Genomic DNA, 22114 nt, shown 5'->3' on the forward strand with positions numbered 1-22114 from the left:
ACAGTAACACATATTTCAATAAGAAGCAAAGCCAGGCTTTCCTTCTCTGAGGCCAGGAGCCCTGGTGTTGGTGGGGTTAAACCTTCACCTCTAACTGCAAGGCTAGCAGTTCAAATCCACCCAGTGGCCCAGCCAAAGAAAGAGCCCCCTGTCTGCTCCTGTGAGAACTCGGCTTAGGAAGCCACCGGCAGGCCTAGGCTGTCCCTGAATTAGCTGTGTTGGAACAGACTTGGCTCACCTAAAACCCAGCACCCCAAGTGAACTGCTGTCTTTCTCTAATTCTGAAATTATAGCTAGAGAAGAACTGGCAGTCCTGGTCCATCCGCACAGGCCTTTGAAGCTTTATCAGCACACATTCCAGACTCCTCGGTCCTCAGCCCACAGCTTGGCTGTGAAGGCCTCACATTCTTGCCTATTGGAGTAATGGCTTCAAGCTTATCTCAACTACAGTGCTCTCCTGCCTCTTAGACGGTCTCAGTAATCGCTTCTTTTCAGCACAGTGTGGAGTGCACGCTCTGCTTTGTCTGACTGCCACAGGCTGTCTCACGCCTGCTCTCGTAAAGACTAGATGGTACTAAAAGAGTTTGGGGGGGTAACAGTTGCAAGGAGGCATTTCATATGAAGCAGGAAATCAACATGGAAGGTTGAGGCTCATAGACAGGAGATGACACACTGTCAAGTGCGGGGAGACCACGCAGGGGGCTCGACAGAGCAGCTCCTGGTCAGTGATGGTCAGACTCTTACCTTGTCGCTCCCACTGGGTCTATTAAAGTGTGTGTTTCAGTTTAAAAGGACGTTTTAGAGATGGTTCCTTACGTACTATCAGTGATCACTTTCTCTCTTAAATTTCCTTCGTCCATTACTGAATGCCGGTTGAGACCCCTGACTAATACTCTTTGGGGAGGGTGGTGATAATGGAAGTGAGTGGGAAAGTCTCTGAAGGACCCAGCTCTAGACAAGGGCTCCCTACATTCACAGAAAATCGATTCCTGACAGACACTACAGAGCGAGGGCTTTTCTGCGCTTCAGCTTTCTTGCCTGGCCAACTCTGGAAAGGGCTGAAGCCATGGTTGGCAAGATTGGGAAAGGGCCTGGTTATCCACTCTGATTCAATAGAGCTGGGAGGGAGGTCGCCTGCCTGGAGACGTGTGTGGAACATGAAGAGGTAAGACTCCACCCTTCCGGGCACCTGTAACGTCAGGGAGCTGGAGGGAACACGAGTCAGGGCTCATCATCTGTGCCCCCTTCTCTCCGGGCAGGCGAGCAGCGGGCAGCAGGCTGGGAAAGGGGAGTAGCCATGGAAGAACTGTCAAGTGTCAAGGGTTACACTAGAAGGACACTTTAACCACCAACACGAGGTTCATGTCTTTCCTGAAGTGACCGGGGGCAAGGGACGAGCCAGCCCCCACGAGTAAGTGAAAGGTCGCTGGTAGACAGACAGGAAGTGACTCCATAGTCACATCGTAGCTGTCATGTTTTTCAAGGTCAATCATATTTCACAGATGAGCTAAAGTTAATAAAGTTAATCTTCCCCGTGACAAAATGGTGACAGATCAGTGATTATAGTCAAGTGTCTCAGAGCTGCCTCTCCTCAACCTTGTGACTTTCTCCATTGTGCAAATGTACCACTTTCTTGTTGGCAGGAATCAGGTTTAATGTTTACTAGGGGCAGATGTGGGAACAATGCTGGTGGCTTAGCGATAAGGAGCTGCATTGCCAACCAAAAGGCACACGGTTTGAATCCCCGAGCTGCTTCACAGGAAGAGGATGGACTGTCCTCCTGTGTGACGTGCAGCCTCTGAGAACCCAATGGAGGGTCAGCTGTGGGTGGGCTCTGACTCAACGGCTCATAACAACAGCAGCAGAGGCAGCAGAGATGGAGTGCCCCAGGCAATGCAGAGGGCACCTTGACGGAGACAGAGCAAGTCAGCTCTTCTTCAAGACAGTTTACATCCATCTGTTGGAAAAAATGTCCGCGGGTGCTCATTTTTCAGTGAAATACTTCACTGGGCTCTTACGGCAAGGTTTCATATGAAAGATGTAAAGCTCTAGAATGTTCCCTATGTACTTATGTCACAGCACTCAGCTTAGGCCCCGCTGCCCGGCAAGCAATGCATCAGCTGCTTCCTTTTACTGTTCTGCGGCCTCTGAAGCCCCCCAGCCGGGACCGGCCCTCCCCTGACGCCTTGTGAAATGGTAGCTGCTCGTTCACAGACCAGCTGTCAAACACCCTGACCCTCAACACTCAGATTGTGAAAGAAAATGCTTAATAGCTGTGAACATTTGAATTGGAAGCCCAGAGGGCACATTCCAAGCCTATCCCTGCCCATCCCTGAGGCTGGAAATCAGGGACATGTAAGGGAGATGGGGGAGGCTGTCCAAGGATCCCTGGGACATGTGAGGGAGATGGGGAGGCTGGGTAAGCCTTCCACCCCCAGGATACTCACTGCTCTCTCCCCCCGAAGTGCAGATGTTGCGGACGATCCTTTTCTTGACCTTCTTGAGCTCATCGAAGTTGTCCACTGTCAACTTTTTGTCAGCTGTCCCAGTGATCTGGATGAGCTCCTGGTGGTCCACGTCCCCGATGCCCACCGAGTAGATGTCGATGCCTTTGTGCCGCAGGTCCTCGGCAGCCGGGGCCACCTCATCCTGGGACCGCCCGTCGGTGAGGACCAGCAGCACCTGGGGTGTCCCTGTGTTGATCCGACTTCCCATGTCCGCCTGGAAGTAGTGAGCCACCTTCCGCAGGGCATCGCCAATGTGGGTGTACCCGAAGACCTGCTGGATGCTCTCAATCTGAGCCGAAATCCTGTCCCCCGTGAAAGACCCCAGCGGGAACTCGGCCCGGTAGGTGTCACTAAACTGGGCCACTCCTATCCGCACCCTGTTGAGGCTGACATCGAAGTCCTGAACAACAGAGGCCAAAAATTCCTTCATCTTCTTGAAGTCAGCTGGTTGGATGCTGTTGGAACCGTCCATGAGGAAAACAAGATCTACCTTTTCAATTTCACATTCTGCAAAGAAGAGGTGAAGAAATAGAGGCACAATGTTAGTCTTCAGATCATCGCAAAGAAACGTGATGCCTGCGACTACATAGAAATGCTAGTCCTGCAAAGGGCTTCAGATCTTATTCTACACCATGGTCACATTCACAAGAGAGAAAATAAAAACAAGTGACCAGTTCGCGAGGGCTGGGGCCGGCGTGAACAACTCACACACCTCGCTTGGTGACGTAGTCTTGTGGTTGTTGTTGATTGCCTTTGAGTCGAGCACGACTCATAGCAACCCTGTGAACACAAGGCCTGAAGGCCCTCTGCAACTATGGACATTTATCAAAGTTCATAGAGTTTCTGGAGGCATGTTATTTAGGAAGTGGATACCACTCCTGCTTCCAAACCTGTCATAGTATGTCCTGTTTCATTTCCCCCAGAACTGGGGAGGTTGCTGCAGAAAACTTTTGTCACCTACAATCAAGATTTATCCTTTCTAGAAAGCCAAGTGTCAGGAGTAGCACAAGAGGAGGGGGAAAAAAAAACAAAAACAAAAACAAAAACCCGAAAACCCCAAACAAACCAAATCCCATAATAACAACACCACATCCATTTGGAGATTCAAATGAAGAGCTAGATGGTTTCTATCAGTGATCTGACCTCCCTAGCTTGTTGCACTACGAAACAGTTTTCTGGTTTATCAGGGCACATTTAATGGCCTGTATCTGGTTAGCTCTCCTCTTGATTCACCTCTTTTTGGGTCCATAGAACAGCATCTACTTGAGGGAAATATTTTGGGATAAACATAGCAATCTTGTTTAGAAAAGGCTTCCTTGCATTATCAGCACAGTGAACTCAAAACAAAAAAAGAACAAGAGCATTGCTGCTGAATGAGTTATGCTTGGCATGCAAGCCATGTGTGTCCCTCAGCCTTCTGGAAACTATTAGCATCTTCTTGTATTTTGCTGGGATCCTACCTCTGACCCAAGTTAATTCTCATTTCAGCCACAAGAAAGATTAAAGGTGACTGACATCTTGAAGTAGAGATAACTAAGAATGAGATAAAAAGTAATACAGCAAATAGATCCTACAGGAATTGTTTAACTCATTAAAACCATTCTCTTTCAGATTCAAATAAAATAAATAAAATATTATTTGCTTTTCTGCCTACAGGAAAACATCAATGTCAACATTTCCAATGCACTGTTGAAGGACCGTTCAGATTTGAGATTTGAGAAGGGCAGATTAAATTGTAGGCACATTAATTGTAGCCACAAGGAAATACATAATTGTCTCAATTTCCAATAAGACTCAGATTTTGCTAGTTTTATGAAAGAAAAAAAAAAACACAACACAAAACAAGCCAGTAGATGAAATCTTATGAATCAAAAGAGATGAAAATCAGAAAAAGTAGATCAACCATTTAGAGAAGACTTGCACCAAGATGTTGGAATCCTGGAGCAACAATTCACTGGATAAAATGGCACTCTTAGTAATAAACATTTTGGCAAAGATGCGAAGGACGTTATGGTTGTTTGTTGTGGTTGACTGTGGCTCATGGCAACACCACATGACCAGGGTAGAACTTGGGCTTTCCAGGCTGTGACCTTTCAGATATAGAACCCCAGCCTGCCCCAAAGTGGGCTTGAACTGCCAACCTTTTGAGTAGAAGTCCATCACTTAACTCATAGCACCACCCAAGGGCTCCAAGAAATTTTGGCAGACCATAATTTTATCTTGAATCAAGAGGGCACAATGGATGCAAACAAATAAACAAATGGGCAATAAAATCTTGAGCTTCCAGAATAGAGACACAGCAGCCAGGCGAAGCTCAAGGAGCCATGGTGATACCTGGGGTTAAGCATTGGGGTGCCACCAACCACTTTAGGGAAAGTCGAGGACCTGTGAAGATGCCTGGGGAACCCGGGGCAGCTGAGAACCTGGGGAACCTGGGAACAGCTGAGCACTTGGGGAACCTGGGGCAGCTGAGCACCTGGGGAACCTGGGAACAGCTGAGCACCTGGGGAACCCGGGACAGCTGACTGTGCTGCAGGGTTGCTATATTGGATCCCCTCTGAGGCAGTGGGCTTGGATTTGGTTATCTGAAGAAAAGGATGTCTGCCATGGAAACAGATGGGCTGCAGTTGATAATTTAACACTGGGCTTCACCTCTAAAAAGGGCTTTTCCCATGGAGTAAGCCCTGGTGGCCAGGTCTGTGGGGTATTGTACTGTTAACCCAATAGTGGGGCCTCTGGTGGTTCGGATCCACCAGTGGCCCCAAGGGAGAAAGATGGGAAATTTATCGCCTCTGAAAACCTGCTGCAAGGTCGGCTCCGAGTTAGTTCCTACTCAACAATGAGTTCGGGAGTTCTGATTTTGCAGTGGTAGAAAGAGGCACAGGAACTGGGGCCTTCTCACCTGGAGGAAGGACTTCCAGCACTGATGATGTTGCTTCTTTGACAAGATGGAGTTTGACCTCTTGTGCAAATGACAGGAAGGGGATCCCATGAGTGGAAATGACACTCAAGGGAATGTGCGTTCCAGCAAACCTGCTTGATGGCCAGCTGCCACCATCGAGCGAGGCAGGGGTGAGGAGGAATGCTGGAAGAGGCATTCCTCTGTGGGGAAGAGGCCGGGTGAAAAGTCCGTGAGGTCGTCCCACCCCTGAAAGGCTGTGTCTGGCAAGCTCACCACACTGGCACCCTCTCTGCTCCCTGGAGAACTGGCTCCCCAGGGCTGGGGGCCCTCTGACCCTCGGCTAGCTCCTCGAGAAACTTACCTACTTTTGAAGAGTTACAGACACTGGCAGACACGTCTGAAAAGATCCCCTTCAGGCCTCCGAAGGTCTCCACGAAGTAGTACTTGTCACTGGAGCCCGCCATGGCCAGCAGCTCCTCCTGGTTGGCACCAGCGATGCCCACTGCCAGGACGAGAATGCCCTTGTCTCGCAAGGCCTTCGCTGTGGCGTTGAGTTTGACTGAGTCATGGGACTCCCCATCGGTGATCACAATGAGGACCTGGGGGACCCCCTTTTGCAGACGGCTGCCCCGGGCCTCGGTGAACATGTGGTCTGAGAAGCTCAGGGCCTCAGCGGTGTACGTGTTGCCCCCCAGGGGCTGGTCATTCTGAAGCACGGTGATCACCTCCCCCTTGGTGCTGAGGTCACCGAGGTAAAACAGCACCTCGGGGTCATCTGCGTACTTGAGGGCGCCAAACCTGACCCGATTCTTGCCCACGTCGGCCTTTTTCACCAGGCTGATCATAAAGTCTTTCATGATGTTGTACTCGTCATGGTCAATGCTGCCGGAACTGTCGATCACGAACACAACATCTAACACTTCAATCCGCTTGCATTCTGCAGGAGGAAGAGAGAAGCAACTGCATGAAGTCAGCTTTGGAGATCATGGGAGATAGTTCTGGAACAAAGAAACTGTATTTGAAACCAGTCTAGGTGTTCAGAAAACTTATTACAGTGCAGCAAGCTCCCACATGTCTTCTCTCCCCTCAAACATAATTTCTATGGGAGTGTTACTCCTCCACCCACTTAAAAATAATTTCAGATGTTTCCTCTTCGCAAGACCATGTTCCCCACTAGAATGTCAGTCTATAAATGATCAAGACAAGAGACATCCATTTGTGCTGCCAATACCTAGCATCATTAATTAGGTGAGCTGGCCGGACCGGGCAGATATAAAGCAGAAGCTACTGGAAAAGGTGGGAAGGGACAGCTCATCGTAGAATCACCAAGAATAAAACCCCAAGACTTCTGGGGATTCCAATGTTTCTTTAGAGTTCTATGGAATTTTTCTGTGCAAATGATTTTTCAATGGTGCTTTCATTTGTGCAAAGAGTTCTGGTTTATTTTCAAGTCATGAGGGTCATGAGATTTTATTCTTAAGGAAGACCTGGGGGAAAAGGAAAGAAATGCATTTGGTAACGCTGTTTATTTTTCCATGGTTCTATGATGGCAACTTTTCAAGGCTACATTTTCTTTCCCTCATTTTAATTTTCTTAAGACATTGTTTATTTTCCTTATTGGACCTCATCATAGACATAAGCCTATTTCCCACTTGGTCCAACAAAGGTATCCTTGCATGATGCTCTTATTAACTTTCTTAATCTTGGGTCAAGGCCATGGAAAAGGAAAGCAGGAAAGACCCAATTAATATTTAAGCCATGTCCATCTGAAGGCCACAGTGTTCCAAATGCTAACTCATCTATTCTGGAGAAAAGGGATTAAGATGATTAATTATTCAGACCTTGAATCATTTATTCTTCAGGCCTTAGAAAGGTATATGCCAAATATAAACTCATCCATTCTTGAGAAAAGAATTCTAAGAAATTTTTGCATTACCCAGAGACTCATCAAACGTCCTTTCTCTTTCAGTCACTGGCCGATTATGTGGTCAGTAATCCAACCCATTGCCGTTGAGTTGGAATGAGCTCGTAGCTAACCCTCCAGCAGGTTTTCAGAGACTGTAAATGCCATGAGAAGAGATCCCATCTTTCTCCTGATAACGGTAGATGTGAGCCGCTTGCCTCTGAGGTGACAGCACACCTTCCCCATGTGGTGAGCTTCGCAGGAGGCAGAGCTGACCAAACCTCATAGACCACGGGCTGTTCCCACTACCTGGAGGCCAGCTGGACTGCAGCATAAACCAAATTCCTAAGCATTCCTGATTCCAGGAAGAGCAGAACGGTGCGTTGTTTTTTTGTTTTTTGTTTTGTTTTTTTTTGCCTTTGAATGTCTTGGAATGCCTGGCTGGACTACTCAGGGGGCTAGGGATAGACTGCAGTGTTGGGACCACTCTAAGAGTTCAAATGTGTTCTGGGCAGGATTGCCAGGGAAGAGAAATCAGACGTAATCCTCTTCCCTCAAAACACTAGCCAGGATCATGGTACTTTCTACCATGATTTACATACATCATTTGAATAACAGAACAATGTTTTCCTCTTTCTTAAAAGCTGGTAGGCCCCATCTCCCGTGCCTCTGCTCTCAGCCCCACGGGCCAGGAGAAGTCAGTCCCTCACATTTGCTGACCTGCCCCTTGGTCCCTCACTTTCCTTTCTCTGCAGGTTCTTGGGAAGATGAAGATAACACCCTTTGCTCCCTTTGAGGCATCCATTGTTCAAGTTCTTGTTCTGAATTCCTCCTTTATAGGATTAATGAATATCAAAGTGCTTCCCAAAACATTGTCTTAATTTACACGAGCATTCATATTAAAAAGGTAAAAATGTTTGTAGGGGCTGCGAGGCCAAATAAGAGCCACATTGGACAGGCATAGTGTCATTCTACCATCTACCTCAGAACCCACAGGTGGCCCAGAGTGAGGCTACAAAAGTGCATTTTGCCTCCACTTTGAGGTTTAGGCCACACTCTGGAATTTTCCATAGCCTGAAGCCAAACACTAATTAAGACCACCATTGCTCCACCCCTTGCCTTTTCTTGCTTCTTTCCTGCTCTCTCTCACTCACTTGTGGTAAATCAATCCCACAACAACTCAGAGCCACCTTCTGCTTCTAGGGAACTTAACCTCCGGCACTGGAGGGTTCATCACTCCAGGGTAATTTGTGTACAAGTGGAAAAGTCCAAGTGCACCTAGAGTCTTGACTATGATGGAGATCATGACAATGGAGCAGGCTAGGCAAGGTTCAGAGCTCTGAGACGGTAGTCAACTTGATGGAATCTAACAACAGAGTCCCACATTTTCCTTTCCCATTAACCCAACAGCTTATCTCATCAGTTCTAATTAGAAACATTGCATTTCCGAGACAGGTCAAAAGCTATTGTTAGTAGGTGCCATCAGCTCTACGACTCATGGTGACCTCATGAACCATAGACGTGAAGCCTGCCCTGCCCTACTTCTTCCTCACCACCTCTGATGTGCTCAAGCCCATTTTCACGGTCCCTGTGTCAGTTCATCTGGTGGAGGGTCTTCCTCTCTTTTGCTAGTCTTCCATGTCCCCCAGCAGGACGTTCCTCTCCAAGCTCTGGGCCCCCTGACAAAGATTCATCCTCTTTGCCCTTAAGGAACACCCTGGTTCCTCCAGGTACCAGTCCTGTTTGCTTTGTCAAAAGTGACTAGAATACTTTTTAAATTTAGAACATATTTTTGATTAATAAAAAATGTTTATAGTAGTCAAGCAACTGTCTACTAGTTCACAGAGTAATGAACTCCAGTGTCCCTGGTGTTTGGACAGTCCCGCCAGTGACCAAGCCCCTGCTTACCTTCTCGGGGGCTGCAGATTCCAAAAACAAGGTCATCTTCAATGTGTTGCAGAATGTCAAAGTTTTCAACATAGAAAACCATCTCTGGTCTCCCGCTGATCTCCTCGAGCTGGGTGACGTTGGAGCCAAACACCCCCACTGAGAAGATAATGATGCCTTCTTGCCGAAGTGCCAGTGCTGGGTCCTTTACTATGTCATGGGCTTCGCCGTCTGTGATGAGGATGAGGAACTTCTTGACGGTGGCCCGGGCCCCCTTGCTGGGGCTGAAGTATTGAGACACAAAGGTTAGGGCGCCGCCAGTCAAGGTGGTTTCTCCAATGTGGGCCATGCGGTCTATGGCATCTGAAATCTCATGCTGGGTCATGTATCTGTTGAGTGGAAACTCCTCCTGATTGATGTGGCTGAACTGGACCACACCAATCTGCACCCGATCTGGGCCGATCTGAGATTTGCTCACCAAGTTTTTCATAAATGTTTTCATTTTGCTGAAGTTTTCAAGTCCTATGCTGCCAGAACTGTCCACCAGAAACATGATGTCAGCTTTCATCTCCTTGCAGGCTGTGTGAGAGAAGCAGAGATGTTTGCTCAAATCAGCTACCTGGGGCACAAAGGACGATCCTCAACACAAACGACTGGAATTGTCTAGGAGTTATGTGCTTTGTTAGGATTACTGGCAAGAAAACAAAGCACCAAAAGCAATAAACGTGAGACTCCTAAATTTACTATCTGCTAGTGTTGTTGTTGTTGTTATGTGCCGTCGAGTCGCCTGCGACTCATAGCGACCCTATGTGCAATAGCCCTAAACTCCGCTCTGTCCTGTGCCAATCGCACCGTCTCTGACACTCCCATCCCAATTATCCCAGTCACTGAATCAATCCACCTCATAGAGGGCCTTCCTCTCCTGCGCTGTCCCTCCACCCTCCCAAGCAACCTGTTTTAATATACACCTCAGGGCTTTCCAACTTCAGCACTACTGACATTTAGTTCTAGATAATTCTCTGTCACCAGTACCTACTGGTGCATGTTATTGTTGTTAAGTGCCAGAGAGTAGTAGACTACCTACAGAGACCCTATGAATAAAAGTCTTGAACACAAAACTTTCATCTTTTTTTCTGGGAGATCCACAAAAACCAGGCCCAAAGGCCCAAAAGCCTTTTAAAATATGAGGCCAAATTCAATCAGTTCACACCCTGTTGCAAACAAGAACCACATGCTAGTCTCAAGGCCAAACCAGAAAACACACCTTCACAGAATCAGGCAATTCCATTCATCTTCCCAACTAGAAATAGCCCCAGACTGGTGGCCAAAAGCCTTTTAAAATCTGAGGCATAGTTGGTGGAATATTGTAGAATGCTAATCATCCCATGTCAGTAACATCTTCTCAGACACTTGGCCCTGGATATCGTACTATTTCTAGATAAATAATGTCTAAGGGAGAAAAATGCCCTTTGGTTGCAAACAGTCGGGACAACTCTAAAAGATTTCACAAAAACTGTAAAAATAACAACTTAAGTAAACAGAAAGTACTTCTCAACTCTGAAAATTATTTCATGGTATTGTGTATGCAGTATCTAATTATGCTTCCTAAGTCAACAGGAATCTGGAGAAAGATATCAATATTTATTTGGGAAACTCCCAAACATCAATATGGCCGACATGAGTCACCATTTCGTTCTGGAGAACAAATGCCATTCACGCAGGCCAAGAGATCCCAACATAGAAATGGACCTTCATTCTCCACACCCACAATGCCCAGTCTTGCTGTAATCGAGAGTGAGCCACCACTTGTCTTACCTTCCGGAGTGCAGATGTCTTGAACCACTTGGTTCCTGATGTCTTTCAAGGAGTCGAAGTCGTGCACGTAGTACACTCTCTTTTCCTCACCTGCCATCTCGTGCAGCTGCGTGTGGTTGGCCTCCTTGACTCCAATAGCATAAACACTGATGTGTTCTTCTCTCAGTTTGTTTGCTGGCTCCAGGACACTGTCATTGGACATTCCGCTGGTCAGGACAATAAGGTGACAGGGCACTTTGTTCCCTCGCTGTTTCTTGGCCTTTTGCAACAGCCCCAGAGTGAAGTTCAGAGCGGCACCCGTGTTTGCATTCCCACCCATTTGCCTAATGTTCTCGATGGCCTTCCCCAGGTCGTGCTTGTTAGTGTACTTGTTCACCCCAAACTCCAGGTCCCAGGTGTCTGCGTACTGCACTGCGCCAACCCGCACCTTGTGGCGGGCAATGTGGAACATGCCCACAATATCAGAAAGGAAAGTCTTCATTTCGTGAAAGTCGGTGGCCTGGGTATGGCCTGAGCCGTCAATGAGCAGATAGATGTCTGCTTCCTCTGTGTCCACACACCCTGAAATAGGACCAAAACAATGAGACTGGTGCATGGGTGTGTGTAAAGAAGAAATGGGTGCAGAAGGGAAGGAAAGCAAGTTAGAACCTCTCCACACAGAAAGACAGGAAGCTGTTCCTTGGCATCTCACTGCAGGCCTCAACCTCAGGAGGGCTAAATAAATGGCTCCTGCCACTTAATACTGTTTGGATAGTTCTCTGTCATGAATGAGGATAATTCTGGACACAATAACAAGATTAGAAAGAAAGTGAAAACACCTCCTAGCAGACACTTTTTTCATGAGGGAACAACTGCCAAGCAAAAAGTCAAGAGGTGTGGTGTGAAGTGAGAGGATGCTTAACTGAATGCTGCAGCTATGTCTGTTCTCCTAGTCCAATGACTGACCCGAGTGGTTTCAGGGGCTTTATGTAGCTAGGAGAATGAGATTGTTATAGTTCATGTGCTGCTATCAACATATCTGTCCAAGAATGTATCCAAATACTCACTATCTAAGAATGTTTTCAGATACCCACTGTTATGAGCAGTTTAAGTATAAGAAGATATAATAATTTGCTGTGAAACATACAGAAAAATATAAGTTTTCCATTATAAATTTGAGGTAAAACATATTGACTTAAGTTTAAGAATAAAAATATATTAGGAATTTGTTGTGTTATATGTTAGAAATAAGAGTAAGAAATATGTTAGGAAATAGCTATGTTATATGTTAGACATATGAATAAGAAATGCGTTAGGAATTTGATGCTATATATGTTAGAAAATATGTTAGGAATATTTGTGAAAAATATACTAAAGAGCGTGATATGCCGAAACAGGCCTTTAGTGGCTATAAGGCCCCACCGGCCTTACAGGTGTAAACCCCTGATGAGGGAATATGACTTATTATTGCCCGTGTTGCCTAGGAGATACAACTAGTATAGGACATGATTGGTCAAACTCATGTTATTTTGGAACTAATGTGATTGGTTGTACAACTTGTTTTGAAACTAATATGGTTGGTCAAACTCAAAGCTTTAAATATTGTTATTCATAATATTATTGGTTGACTAGAATATAATGTAATAACCAAAGTTTGAATGTTATTGGTTGAATACAATGTAACACCCCCAAAAGTATATAAACCCTCGGATCCCAACTAAAACATCACTTCTGCTGAAGATAATGAAGACCCAAAGGCTCTTTTCAGAGCCGAAGACTCTGGCCACACCAGTGACTATGAGCAGCTAACCCTGGCCACACTAGTGTCTGTGAACTGCTGAACTAGCCAAGGACCCCAACAGCACCAGAGGCCATGAGAGGCAAAAGAAGAAGATAAGTTGGGATTCCAGGGGTGAGTGTTCCCCACTATTAATGAATCAATATATTGAGATGAATTTATGAATTGCAATGTAGGTAAATTGTAATTAACTGTTTAAAGCTTGCTATCAATTAATGGATCACTATGTTGTGATGAATTTATCAATTGCAATGTAGATAAATTAATTTATAATTGCTATAAATTAATTAATGAATCAGTAAATTATAATTGGCTTTGTAATATGTCTATGAGTAATTAATTAAAGCTCAAGGCTCATGACAACCTACACACCCAAGAATACCTAGACTGTGTGGATCTGCATGAATTATACTAAAAATATACCAAAAATGCCTTACGGTTTTAGTCTCTTTGTAAACTCACAGAGGCTAGAATGGAACTACACAACACATTCATTTGGCTCCATCCAAATGATAGCCGGTTGTCATTGACTTGATCCTCACTCACAGCAGCCCTGTGGGGCAGAGCAGAAGTGTCCCACAGGCTTGGAAGATCTTTGCAGAAGCTGATGACCTCCCTTCCTCCCACAGAGAGGCATCTGGGGTCCATCCAGAGTGCTGACAGTCAGCAGTCACATCTTTCAGCACTGCACCGCCAGAATTCCTATCCAATCGTGTGTCTTACTTATGCTTTAAACAAGAATTTGTGGAAAAGGAAAGACAAGAAGGGGAAGGGGGGAAAACAGCAAAAAAAAGAAAAGAAAAGAAAGAACATGGAAAACAAAGAGAAGAGAAAAGGGAGGAAAATAACAAAATGTGGATCCTGGGGTATTTACAAGTAACAGTCATATTATTGCTACTCAGAACAGGAAGCCAAAAGGGCAATCCCTTCTCCCTCTCCCGACACCTCCATAGCTTTTATTCTCCTTCAAATTACACAGGGCATTGTTTTTGTTGTTCATTGCTGTCAAGTCAAGGACGACTCGTAGTGACCCTGTGAACAAAAGGCCTGAAGCCTTTCTATAACCTTCGTCATTTTTCCAGGTTCATAGAGTTTCCATAGGCATGTGGTTTAGGAAGTGGATGCCACTCCTGCTTCCAAGCCAGTCTTAAAATTGGGAGCTTCAGGGGAGCTCTGGTGGCCTAGTGGTAAGGAGCTGCAACTACAATCCCAGAGGCGCACGGTTCGAATCCACAAGATGCTCTGCCGGGGAAGGAGGGACAATCTCCTCCAGTACCAGTCAGATCTGATTTGACGGTACACTCACACAAAAATAATAAAATAAAAATTAAAAAAAAGAAATTGGGAACTCCACGAAGCACTGTCCACCATGGGCAGCCATTATGGCATTTGACCCCTAAAGGCACACAGTTCAGCTTCACAGCAAAACACCTCAGTATAGCAAATTGACAAAAAAAGTGTAAATTGACAGAAGAGTGCTGTACAACTTAGAAGAATGTTCCTCCAAAATGAAATAACAATAGCAACAGCTAGCATTTTCTTTATTTCTTCTCAAAGTCAACAAACACTGGTAGAAGCACACAGAATTCTTAGCACTATTAAAGTAAGCACCTTGCCAAAACCTTTTAACAGGATGTCACTATATTAGTATAAATAACATGCACAATAAAAAATAACCAGCAACCTGTCATCCCGACTAGAGAAAATGTTACTAGACTGGCTGCTAACTTAACTTTACAAATGGCTTTAAGAAGAATGTACCTTTCTGAGAACATGTATTGTTGTTGTTGTTGTTGTTGTTGTTGTTGTTATGTGCTGTCGAGTCATTTGCGACTCATAGTGACCCTATGTACAACAGCCCTAAACCCTGTTCTATCCTGCACCAAGTGTCCTGTTCTTCCCACACATATCACATTCCTTCACTCTTTCTTGTACACATAACACTTGAAAGACAAAAAGAGATGCACCAGGAGAAGAAACCCAAGCTAACAATCTTTATGTCAGCAGAGGCCTTACCGGATTTAAGGGTTTCTGTCCGTTCTGACAAGACAGAAACTGTGTGTGTTATCTGATTCCGCAGCTTCTTCAGAAACGTCTGGTTGTGGGCAGCCAGGTGGGAGAAGGTTTTCAGCTTGGAGACGTACTGCTCAGCGGGGTGAGAGGCTATTTTCTCCTGCTGGGTGTCACTGGCACCCTCGATGCCCATGGTGAAGATGGTGACACCCTCTCGCCGGAGGTTGGCTGCCGCCTTGGTGACATTATCCTCCGATTCTCGGTGCATCACCAGCACTGCGATCTGAGGCACCCCTTGGTTCTTCCGACTGCCATTTCGTGCACTGAAGACTTCCTTCTTGACCTTCCTCATGGCAGCCCCGGTGTAGGCCTCCCCAGTCATGGGAGAGAGGCCCTGGATGTGCTGGAGAACCTCTGATTTATTTATGCCCGCGCTCAGAGAGTTTATCACTTTCGTCTCATTGCTATAGGCCACCAGGCTAATCCTCATGCACTGCTCCTTTATATCCAGAGCGGAAATGCTCTCCTCCAGGAAATCTTTAAGGTGTTCCAAGTTCTCCAGGCTGCCATTGAAGGACACATCCAACAGGAACACAACATCAGCCACAGAAGGGCCTTGGCAACCTGGGGTGGGGGGGTGGGGAGAACAAGGGAACAAGTACAGCTTTAGTAGGAGGTTTCCAGCTGTGTGGCATTAGAAGTCAAGAAGAAAGAACACCCACCACAGCCTGGCTGTACACTTAGAAGGAGGGATGCACATTGAGTACGAAGGTGAGCTCAGAGGGACTAGGATGAAATTCCGGACCCTGCTGACCTTCTACCTCCAGTTTCCTCACCTTAAAGGCAAGCTATTAATAATAATAATTATCCTGTAGAGTTCCTATGAGGATTAAAGCAAATAATGTGCTGGCTTTACTTAATGAACCATACACTGTACTATCATCATAAAATGATTTAAAACAAGATGCTTCTGGCCAGATGGTGGACTAGGCATGTGACCACACAGACACTCTACAACCAAGACATCAGGAAACAAAGACAAGACACAGATGACAATCCCAGAACCATGGCCACATTGTGGGCCTTGCAATCAATGCTGTACAACAAAAAAGGGGTGGATGTTTGAATGAGAAAGCAATCTGCTTCATAAACGTTCATTCAAATCACAAGAAAAAAGAAAAGTAACCAAAGGAAATATTTTCAGTCATCACCACTGCCCTTATCAGTGGTTATAATGAAAATATTAGTAAAGGATGGCCACAGAATAGCAGTTATGTCTTCAATTATTTTGTTTTCCTATGGTAATAGTAATAAAGAATCATATTTTCAGAGCTTCTCATAAGGAAAACATGATTATCAATACCATCATTTTAGCTACTGCCGAGCCAGTTCTCCACGTTACAGAAAAGAACTGTTCCATTGGGTTTTCTTGTCTATCATGTTAATGGAAGCTGGTTTCTAGAACTTTCCTCAAAGGACTATCTTGTGATTTTAAAACACTAACCAGTTGAATGCAATCACCTAGGGATATATCTATGCATCATTAATGGGTTATTATACATTTAATTTAAGTCAAGTTGTTTCAACAAGGAACAGCATGCATTTTCTCTATAAATTATCTGAATTTACAATGTGGTACTTTTTACAAATTTTTGCTTGCTATTTCCTGCCTCTTGCTTGAATGACGATCATAGCTCTCAGCCATTCTTGGTAATAGTGCAAGCAAACAGCCTTGGACCATAGCGTGGAAGATAAACCCAGGAGACTAGTTTAGGACCAAGCAGCCAAACAGAGGCAGAATGGGGCTGTAGCTACATGGGACTGGGACTCAGAAGACCTGACCCCAGAGGACCTCAAGTTCCACCTGGCCCTGGCCCAGATGGCATGATCTCTAAGGAACTGTCACCATTTTCTCTCTGCAGAACAAGGGTTTAGACTACCCAATGTGGTCTCTAAGATTCTGTGATTAAATCATGTGGTTTCAGGAATAAAGAATTCCCTTAGAAACAAATGTACTTTTACTGTTTCAATTTGCTCACAATACAACTACATAGCAGCTTACAGCTCAGGGATTAGTTTTAAGATCAGAGGTAAGCTAGGTGACAGGGAGAGGGCGGCCCTGGGCTTTGAAAAGCCCGTGAATTGTACATAATGTGAATCAGTCATATGTGGAGCCCTGGGGCTGAGTTCACAGGGTTTCAGATGGTTCTTTGAATCGTATACACCGAGTGTTCTGAAAAGTCAGCCCACGGGAAGGATGTCCACCGAGCTGCAATTCTCTCCCCATGCTGAATGTTCAGAAGTGGTGTTTTGGTTTGGTTTGAGTTTTGTAGTGAGTGAGTGAGTGAGTGTGTATACCGTCAAACCGGATCTGACTGGTACAGGAAGAGATTGCCCCTCCTTCTCCAGCAGAGCATCTGGTGGATTCGAACCGCACACCTCTGGGATTGCAGTGCAGCTTCTTGCCACTCGGCCACCAGAGGTCCCTTCAGAAGTGTTTTGACATCAACCCTATAAATGTATCTAAGCCCACCTTCCATAGTGACACTGTCCCCGGCTCCTGCCTTGTATCGAGCCGCATCCTTGATGATCTGTGTCATGTTCTGGGAAAACGTGCTGAGGTCTCTGACCGTCCGCAGGTGGAAGTGAAACTGAGATGTGGCCATGGCCTTGAGGTTTTCCTCCGAAGCTCTCTGCAGCCCCACAGACACGATCCTCACCCCGTCCTTCTGCAGGGCCCTGGCCGCCTCTTCCACGTCATCCTCGGACTCAGCGGAAGCCAGGACCACCAAAATGGGGGGGAACTGCTTCTTGTCCCTCCCGTTTGTGGGTGCAGAGAAATAGGTCCTGTGAGCCTCTTGGAGAGCGTTTCCTACGCGCAGGGACCCTCCGAGGAACCCGAAGTTCTTCTTTAGGTGGTTGAGCATGGGGTTCTTGGCCTTGAAGGTGTCCAGCTGGAACTCACTGTGGAGCTTGTCGCTGTACTGGGCCACGGCCACGCGGTACTTGCTGGGCTCTATCGGGAGACTGTTGACCATCTTGTTGATGAACGATTTCACAAATGGGAAGGACTTAGCGCCCAGGTGATCCGAGCTGTCCACCAGAAATACAACGTCTGCGTACTCAGGGCCTGCAAGACCACAGGAAACACACAACATAATGCTTTAAGAGGTTTACGGCCTTAGTTAGCAACAACCATGAGAAGAAAGAAATGCACTTTTCTCTTTTAATTCTTATTCCTTTCCCAATGAACAGAAAGTACATATACTAGCTTAAGTTGTAGATTTCATAAACAAAAATAAAAAGAAATATCTCTATCTCAAGCCTATTCATTGACTATGACTATTTATTTGTACGTATCCCACAATTAAGTATAATTTTCACAAGGAATAAACGTGTAGGTAAATGGAAGGGAGCACTGGTCGCTTAGCCAAGAAACTGTGCTGCAAGACCAAAGGCCCTTGGTTCTAATCCAACAGTTGCTCCATGGGAGAAAGATGGGCAATCTCCTCCTGTGTGATTAAGCTGCAGTTTTTCTTTGTTTTTTTTTTCTTTTTTTCTTTCAGAATTTCATCTCAATTTAGATGAATCAGGATAGAAATTTTAATTGATAATGAAATTGCTCTGCATTTGTTTAAAAGGTAAAACTTTCAAAGACAGCCTGTCATTTTAACTCCTATTCAAACAATGTACCAGATGGTCTGACTGATTCAGAAACATTCATTTTTATTTTAAAGTGCCAATTTTAGTTTTTAAAAAGTGTTTAAAAATCATTAAAAAGAGTTTGTCTTAATCTATTTTAAAGCTGTTTATAATCCTTGATGATAAACCATAAAAATGAGCTTGTTAATGCCTCCTTTTGTAAAATGTCATGAAGCACAGAATTTCTTGGGTTAGAAAAAGGCATTGTCATTATAGCATCAATTATAATGCTATGTAATACAATATTCCCTTCTCTCAATGCTAGATTCAGAGCTACATACCTCAAAATCCATTTCTATAGAATCTGGGTAATCACTAGCTTCAGCCTTTTCCTGGTGGTCTGATTATTTGCACATTCACAATTCTTACTCTCTTGCATGAGAGAAATTTCTGGGTGAATGTCTGCATGTGTGTGTATGTATGGGTGTATTCGGGAAAACACAGTGTAACTGAGCAGATATTGGAAGGTCCAACAGCCATCAACTAGGAGTTCGGTCAAATCATTCAACTCCTCTCTGGGCCTCAGATTCTCAAATACTGCATGGTGCCACTGTTGTAAAACAGGACTGACCTCGGGTTTAGGGGGAGACTGAGAAAGATGGGTTCTGTAATGTATACTGCATTGAAACAGATGAGGGAGAAAACTGTTTAAAAGGGATATGTGATTAGGTATTTTTGTCATGACAGGAGTCCACAGCAAAGGCTGCATAGTGGAGTGGACCTGGGGAGGGATTGCAAAACAATTAAAGACTTTTTTTCTTTTACTTTTCCAAGAGGAGAGTGTACTAGGGGGAAGGGTTGTAGGAGAGAAAAGTGCAACAATGAATGAATGGAAATCTAAAGTCTCTGTAAATTTTCATTGAAATGAATAATAAAAAAATAAAATAAATTTTAAAAAAAAGAGGAACACCTTGAACATGATGGATTGATCTAGCGGCTGTAACATTGGACTTGAGCCTATCAGAGATGGTGAAGACGGCTCTGGACAGGGCAAGGCCCTGACCTGTTCATAAGGTCACTGTGCATTGTTGTCAACTTGAAGGCACCTAACAGCTTTGGCTAGAAAGTATCTAAGATATTTCTGAGGAGAGTCTGATTATCTGAAATAGTCACTAGATAAATCCCTGGCAAACAAAAATAGCATCAATCTTTTCCACAATTTCTAGGGAACATGAGTTGGCAACCCTGAGTGTTATTTCATTCTTTTTACAGCAGTCCAGTTGGGGCAAGTGGATAAGACAGAGTTTTTCTGTCTTCTAAACAACCAAATTTCAACCAGCTTGAGATTCCTTTGCTGTTCATACAACCAGCAACGTGTCAGGGGAAAGCAAAAGTGAGGGCAAACCAATTTTTTTTTCTCCGAAAGAAGGCTGGAAGAGTTCCCAAGCCAAGACAGTGCTACTTAGAACAACTTCCTTATTTGCCAACAAATCGTCACATTGGGAGTGACAGAAGGTAATGTAGATGGCTGGCAAATGCCGTGTACTAAGGCTGTCTGACCCTGAGTCATGACAGAGTAAAAGATACTTCCTCTCTTTTAAAAGCTTAACATCAGGCCCACTGTGACATCCTCAACTTAAATTATTGCCATTGAGTTGGAACCAACTCCTAGCTGACTCTCCAATGGGTTATTGTCGTTGTTGTTGTTATTGGTGACAACGATTCATAGAGACCTTATGAATGAAAGACCCGAGCACTGTTCATAGAGTTTCGGGAGGCAAGCCATGTGGAAGTGGATGTCACTCCTGCTTCCAAGCTTGTTTAATCTGGGAGCTCCACCAAACACCACGGGTAACCATTACTGCCTTTGACACATCAGTGTCACGGTGTTCAGCATCACAGCAACCACAAGTTACCTCTGTATGGCATGTGGACAGACCAGGGCTATACAACATAGAAGAATGTTTGACAAAAAACCAATTTGAACCAGGCCTGAGGGCCACGGATTAACAGATCCTGTAAATCACATGGGAAGAGATTGTCCATCTTTTTTCTGTGGAGCAGCTAGTGTGTTCGAACCACCTGCCTTTGGGTTGGCAGTGCAACTCCTTACCCACTAGGCCACCAGAGTCCAAATGAAGACATTTTCAAAGCAAAAGTCTAGTTCAGAAAACCGATTGCTCAGATCAAAGGCCTTGAGAAGCTGTAAAATCAAGTGAAAGGCCTCCTGGTCATGAACTGAAGAGAAGGAGGCACCTTGCCAATATTCTGACATAGAGAACTGACAAATAGAAAGTAGCTTGGAAATCTCTCCCAGACGAGTGTCCTTTCTTTACAATAAGCAGACAAGCAGCTTAAATTGGAGCAAACACTGGGCACCAAACCAAGGCATCATTTCAGCACAAACAAATTAGCAAGAGACATTCCACATTTTCCAGGACTGAGCTTAATAGTAACAGAATTTTCATGCAATCTCCCAGAGGCCCCAAAAGGGTTGAAATGGAGGATCAAACGGCATCTTTCATCTGTCTATTATTAGTAAAGACTATAGCCCAGAAACAAAAGGACTTCAAAGGAAGACAGGTGGTGTGATGTTAACAAGAAACTGAACTACCACGTCCCCACCACCAAACCCAGCAGAGCCGAGCATGAAATCTTTTGGCTCCTAACTAGGCCACATGTGCATATTCCCGATTTTCCACAATGAATTAAAAAAAAAAATTAATTCTATTACTTTTCCTTACCAGAATCTTGGTTCACAGAAACATGGAAACACAGTATTATGAGAAGCACAATCGGCAACATTTTCCTATTATGACCTGAAAAATCTCCAACTTGAAATCTGAAAAGGCAGAAACATAAACATCTGAAATTGTTATCGTCAATATTTGGAAACCCGAGCTTACTCATGTTAGCACGCAGAATTATATAGTACATTAAGGGCAACAGAGGAAAAGGAAATTCTGAGGGTTTGAGCCTGCTCATCTGTGAAGTGTCTTATAGAGAAGAGGACCCAACATTTATAATCATCAGAGCTTATACTTGTTCCCAGTCCCTGCATCAACATGAGAATGGAGGCATTCAGTGGTGGTTAACAAGAGACATTCTAATTCCAACAATACTGTGTTCTTATTAGTTCTTTGTACTCTGGTGTTACTCTCCTTTCACTCATTGCCAGAACAAGTCCAAATTCATGGCTGGAGCAGCATGTCAGCCCATTTCTTAATCTCTCCAGCATGAAAACATAGATATGTTTCATCTCTGAGTCATATTTAGCATTTCTAGATCTGATCAAAGGAGCCCTGGCAGTGTGGGAGATGAAACCTCTAGTTTTAGAGTTTCAAAATCTCCCAGCTGCTGTCTAGGGGGAAGACGTGGACATTCACCAGGGAAACTCTCAAGGGCTCAGCCTACACTGTCACATAGGGTTGCGACGGGTTGGAGTCAATACAACGGTATGAAACAATAAAATCTAATGGCAAATTCACTTGTCAATGTTTTTTCCTTTTTCTATAGCGAAGTATGGTCACTCTTTCTTTTCCTCAACCAGTAAGAAAGGTTATGAGTTGTTTGGTGTTTTTTTTTTTAATTCTGTAATTTGGTGTAAATCATTAAAAATAACAAAAAGCCACCAAAGAAATGGCCAAAACAATGACCTTGCATATACT

The 22114-nt window shown here is 44.7% G+C and overlaps 1 protein-coding gene across 1 annotated transcript in view; it reads right to left on the reverse strand.

Annotated features, from left to right (window-relative positions):
* Positions 1-21251, reverse strand: part of COL6A6 (collagen, type VI, alpha 6) — a 118629-nt gene extending 97378 nt beyond the window's left edge. The window contains exons 1-7 of the mRNA XM_006883397.1: positions 21191-21251; positions 17338-17934; positions 14808-15428; positions 11015-11575; positions 9221-9778; positions 5771-6346; positions 2448-3014 (exon numbers count right to left, since the gene is read on the reverse strand). Of these exons, the coding sequence (XP_006883459.1) occupies positions 2448-3014; positions 5771-6346; positions 9221-9778; positions 11015-11575; positions 14808-15428; positions 17338-17934; positions 21191-21251 (3541 nt within the window). The remainder of the gene's footprint in view (positions 1-2447; positions 3015-5770; positions 6347-9220; positions 9779-11014; positions 11576-14807; positions 15429-17337; positions 17935-21190) is intronic.
* Positions 21252-22114: the final 863 nt, after the last annotated feature.

The sequence above is a fragment of the Elephantulus edwardii genome, unplaced genomic scaffold (genome assembly GCF_000299155.1).
Source record: "Elephantulus edwardii isolate Elephantulus edwardi_28Jun2011 unplaced genomic scaffold, EleEdw1.0 scaffold00027, whole genome shotgun sequence".
NCBI classification, from domain to species: domain Eukaryota; kingdom Metazoa; phylum Chordata; class Mammalia; order Macroscelidea; family Macroscelididae; genus Elephantulus; species Elephantulus edwardii.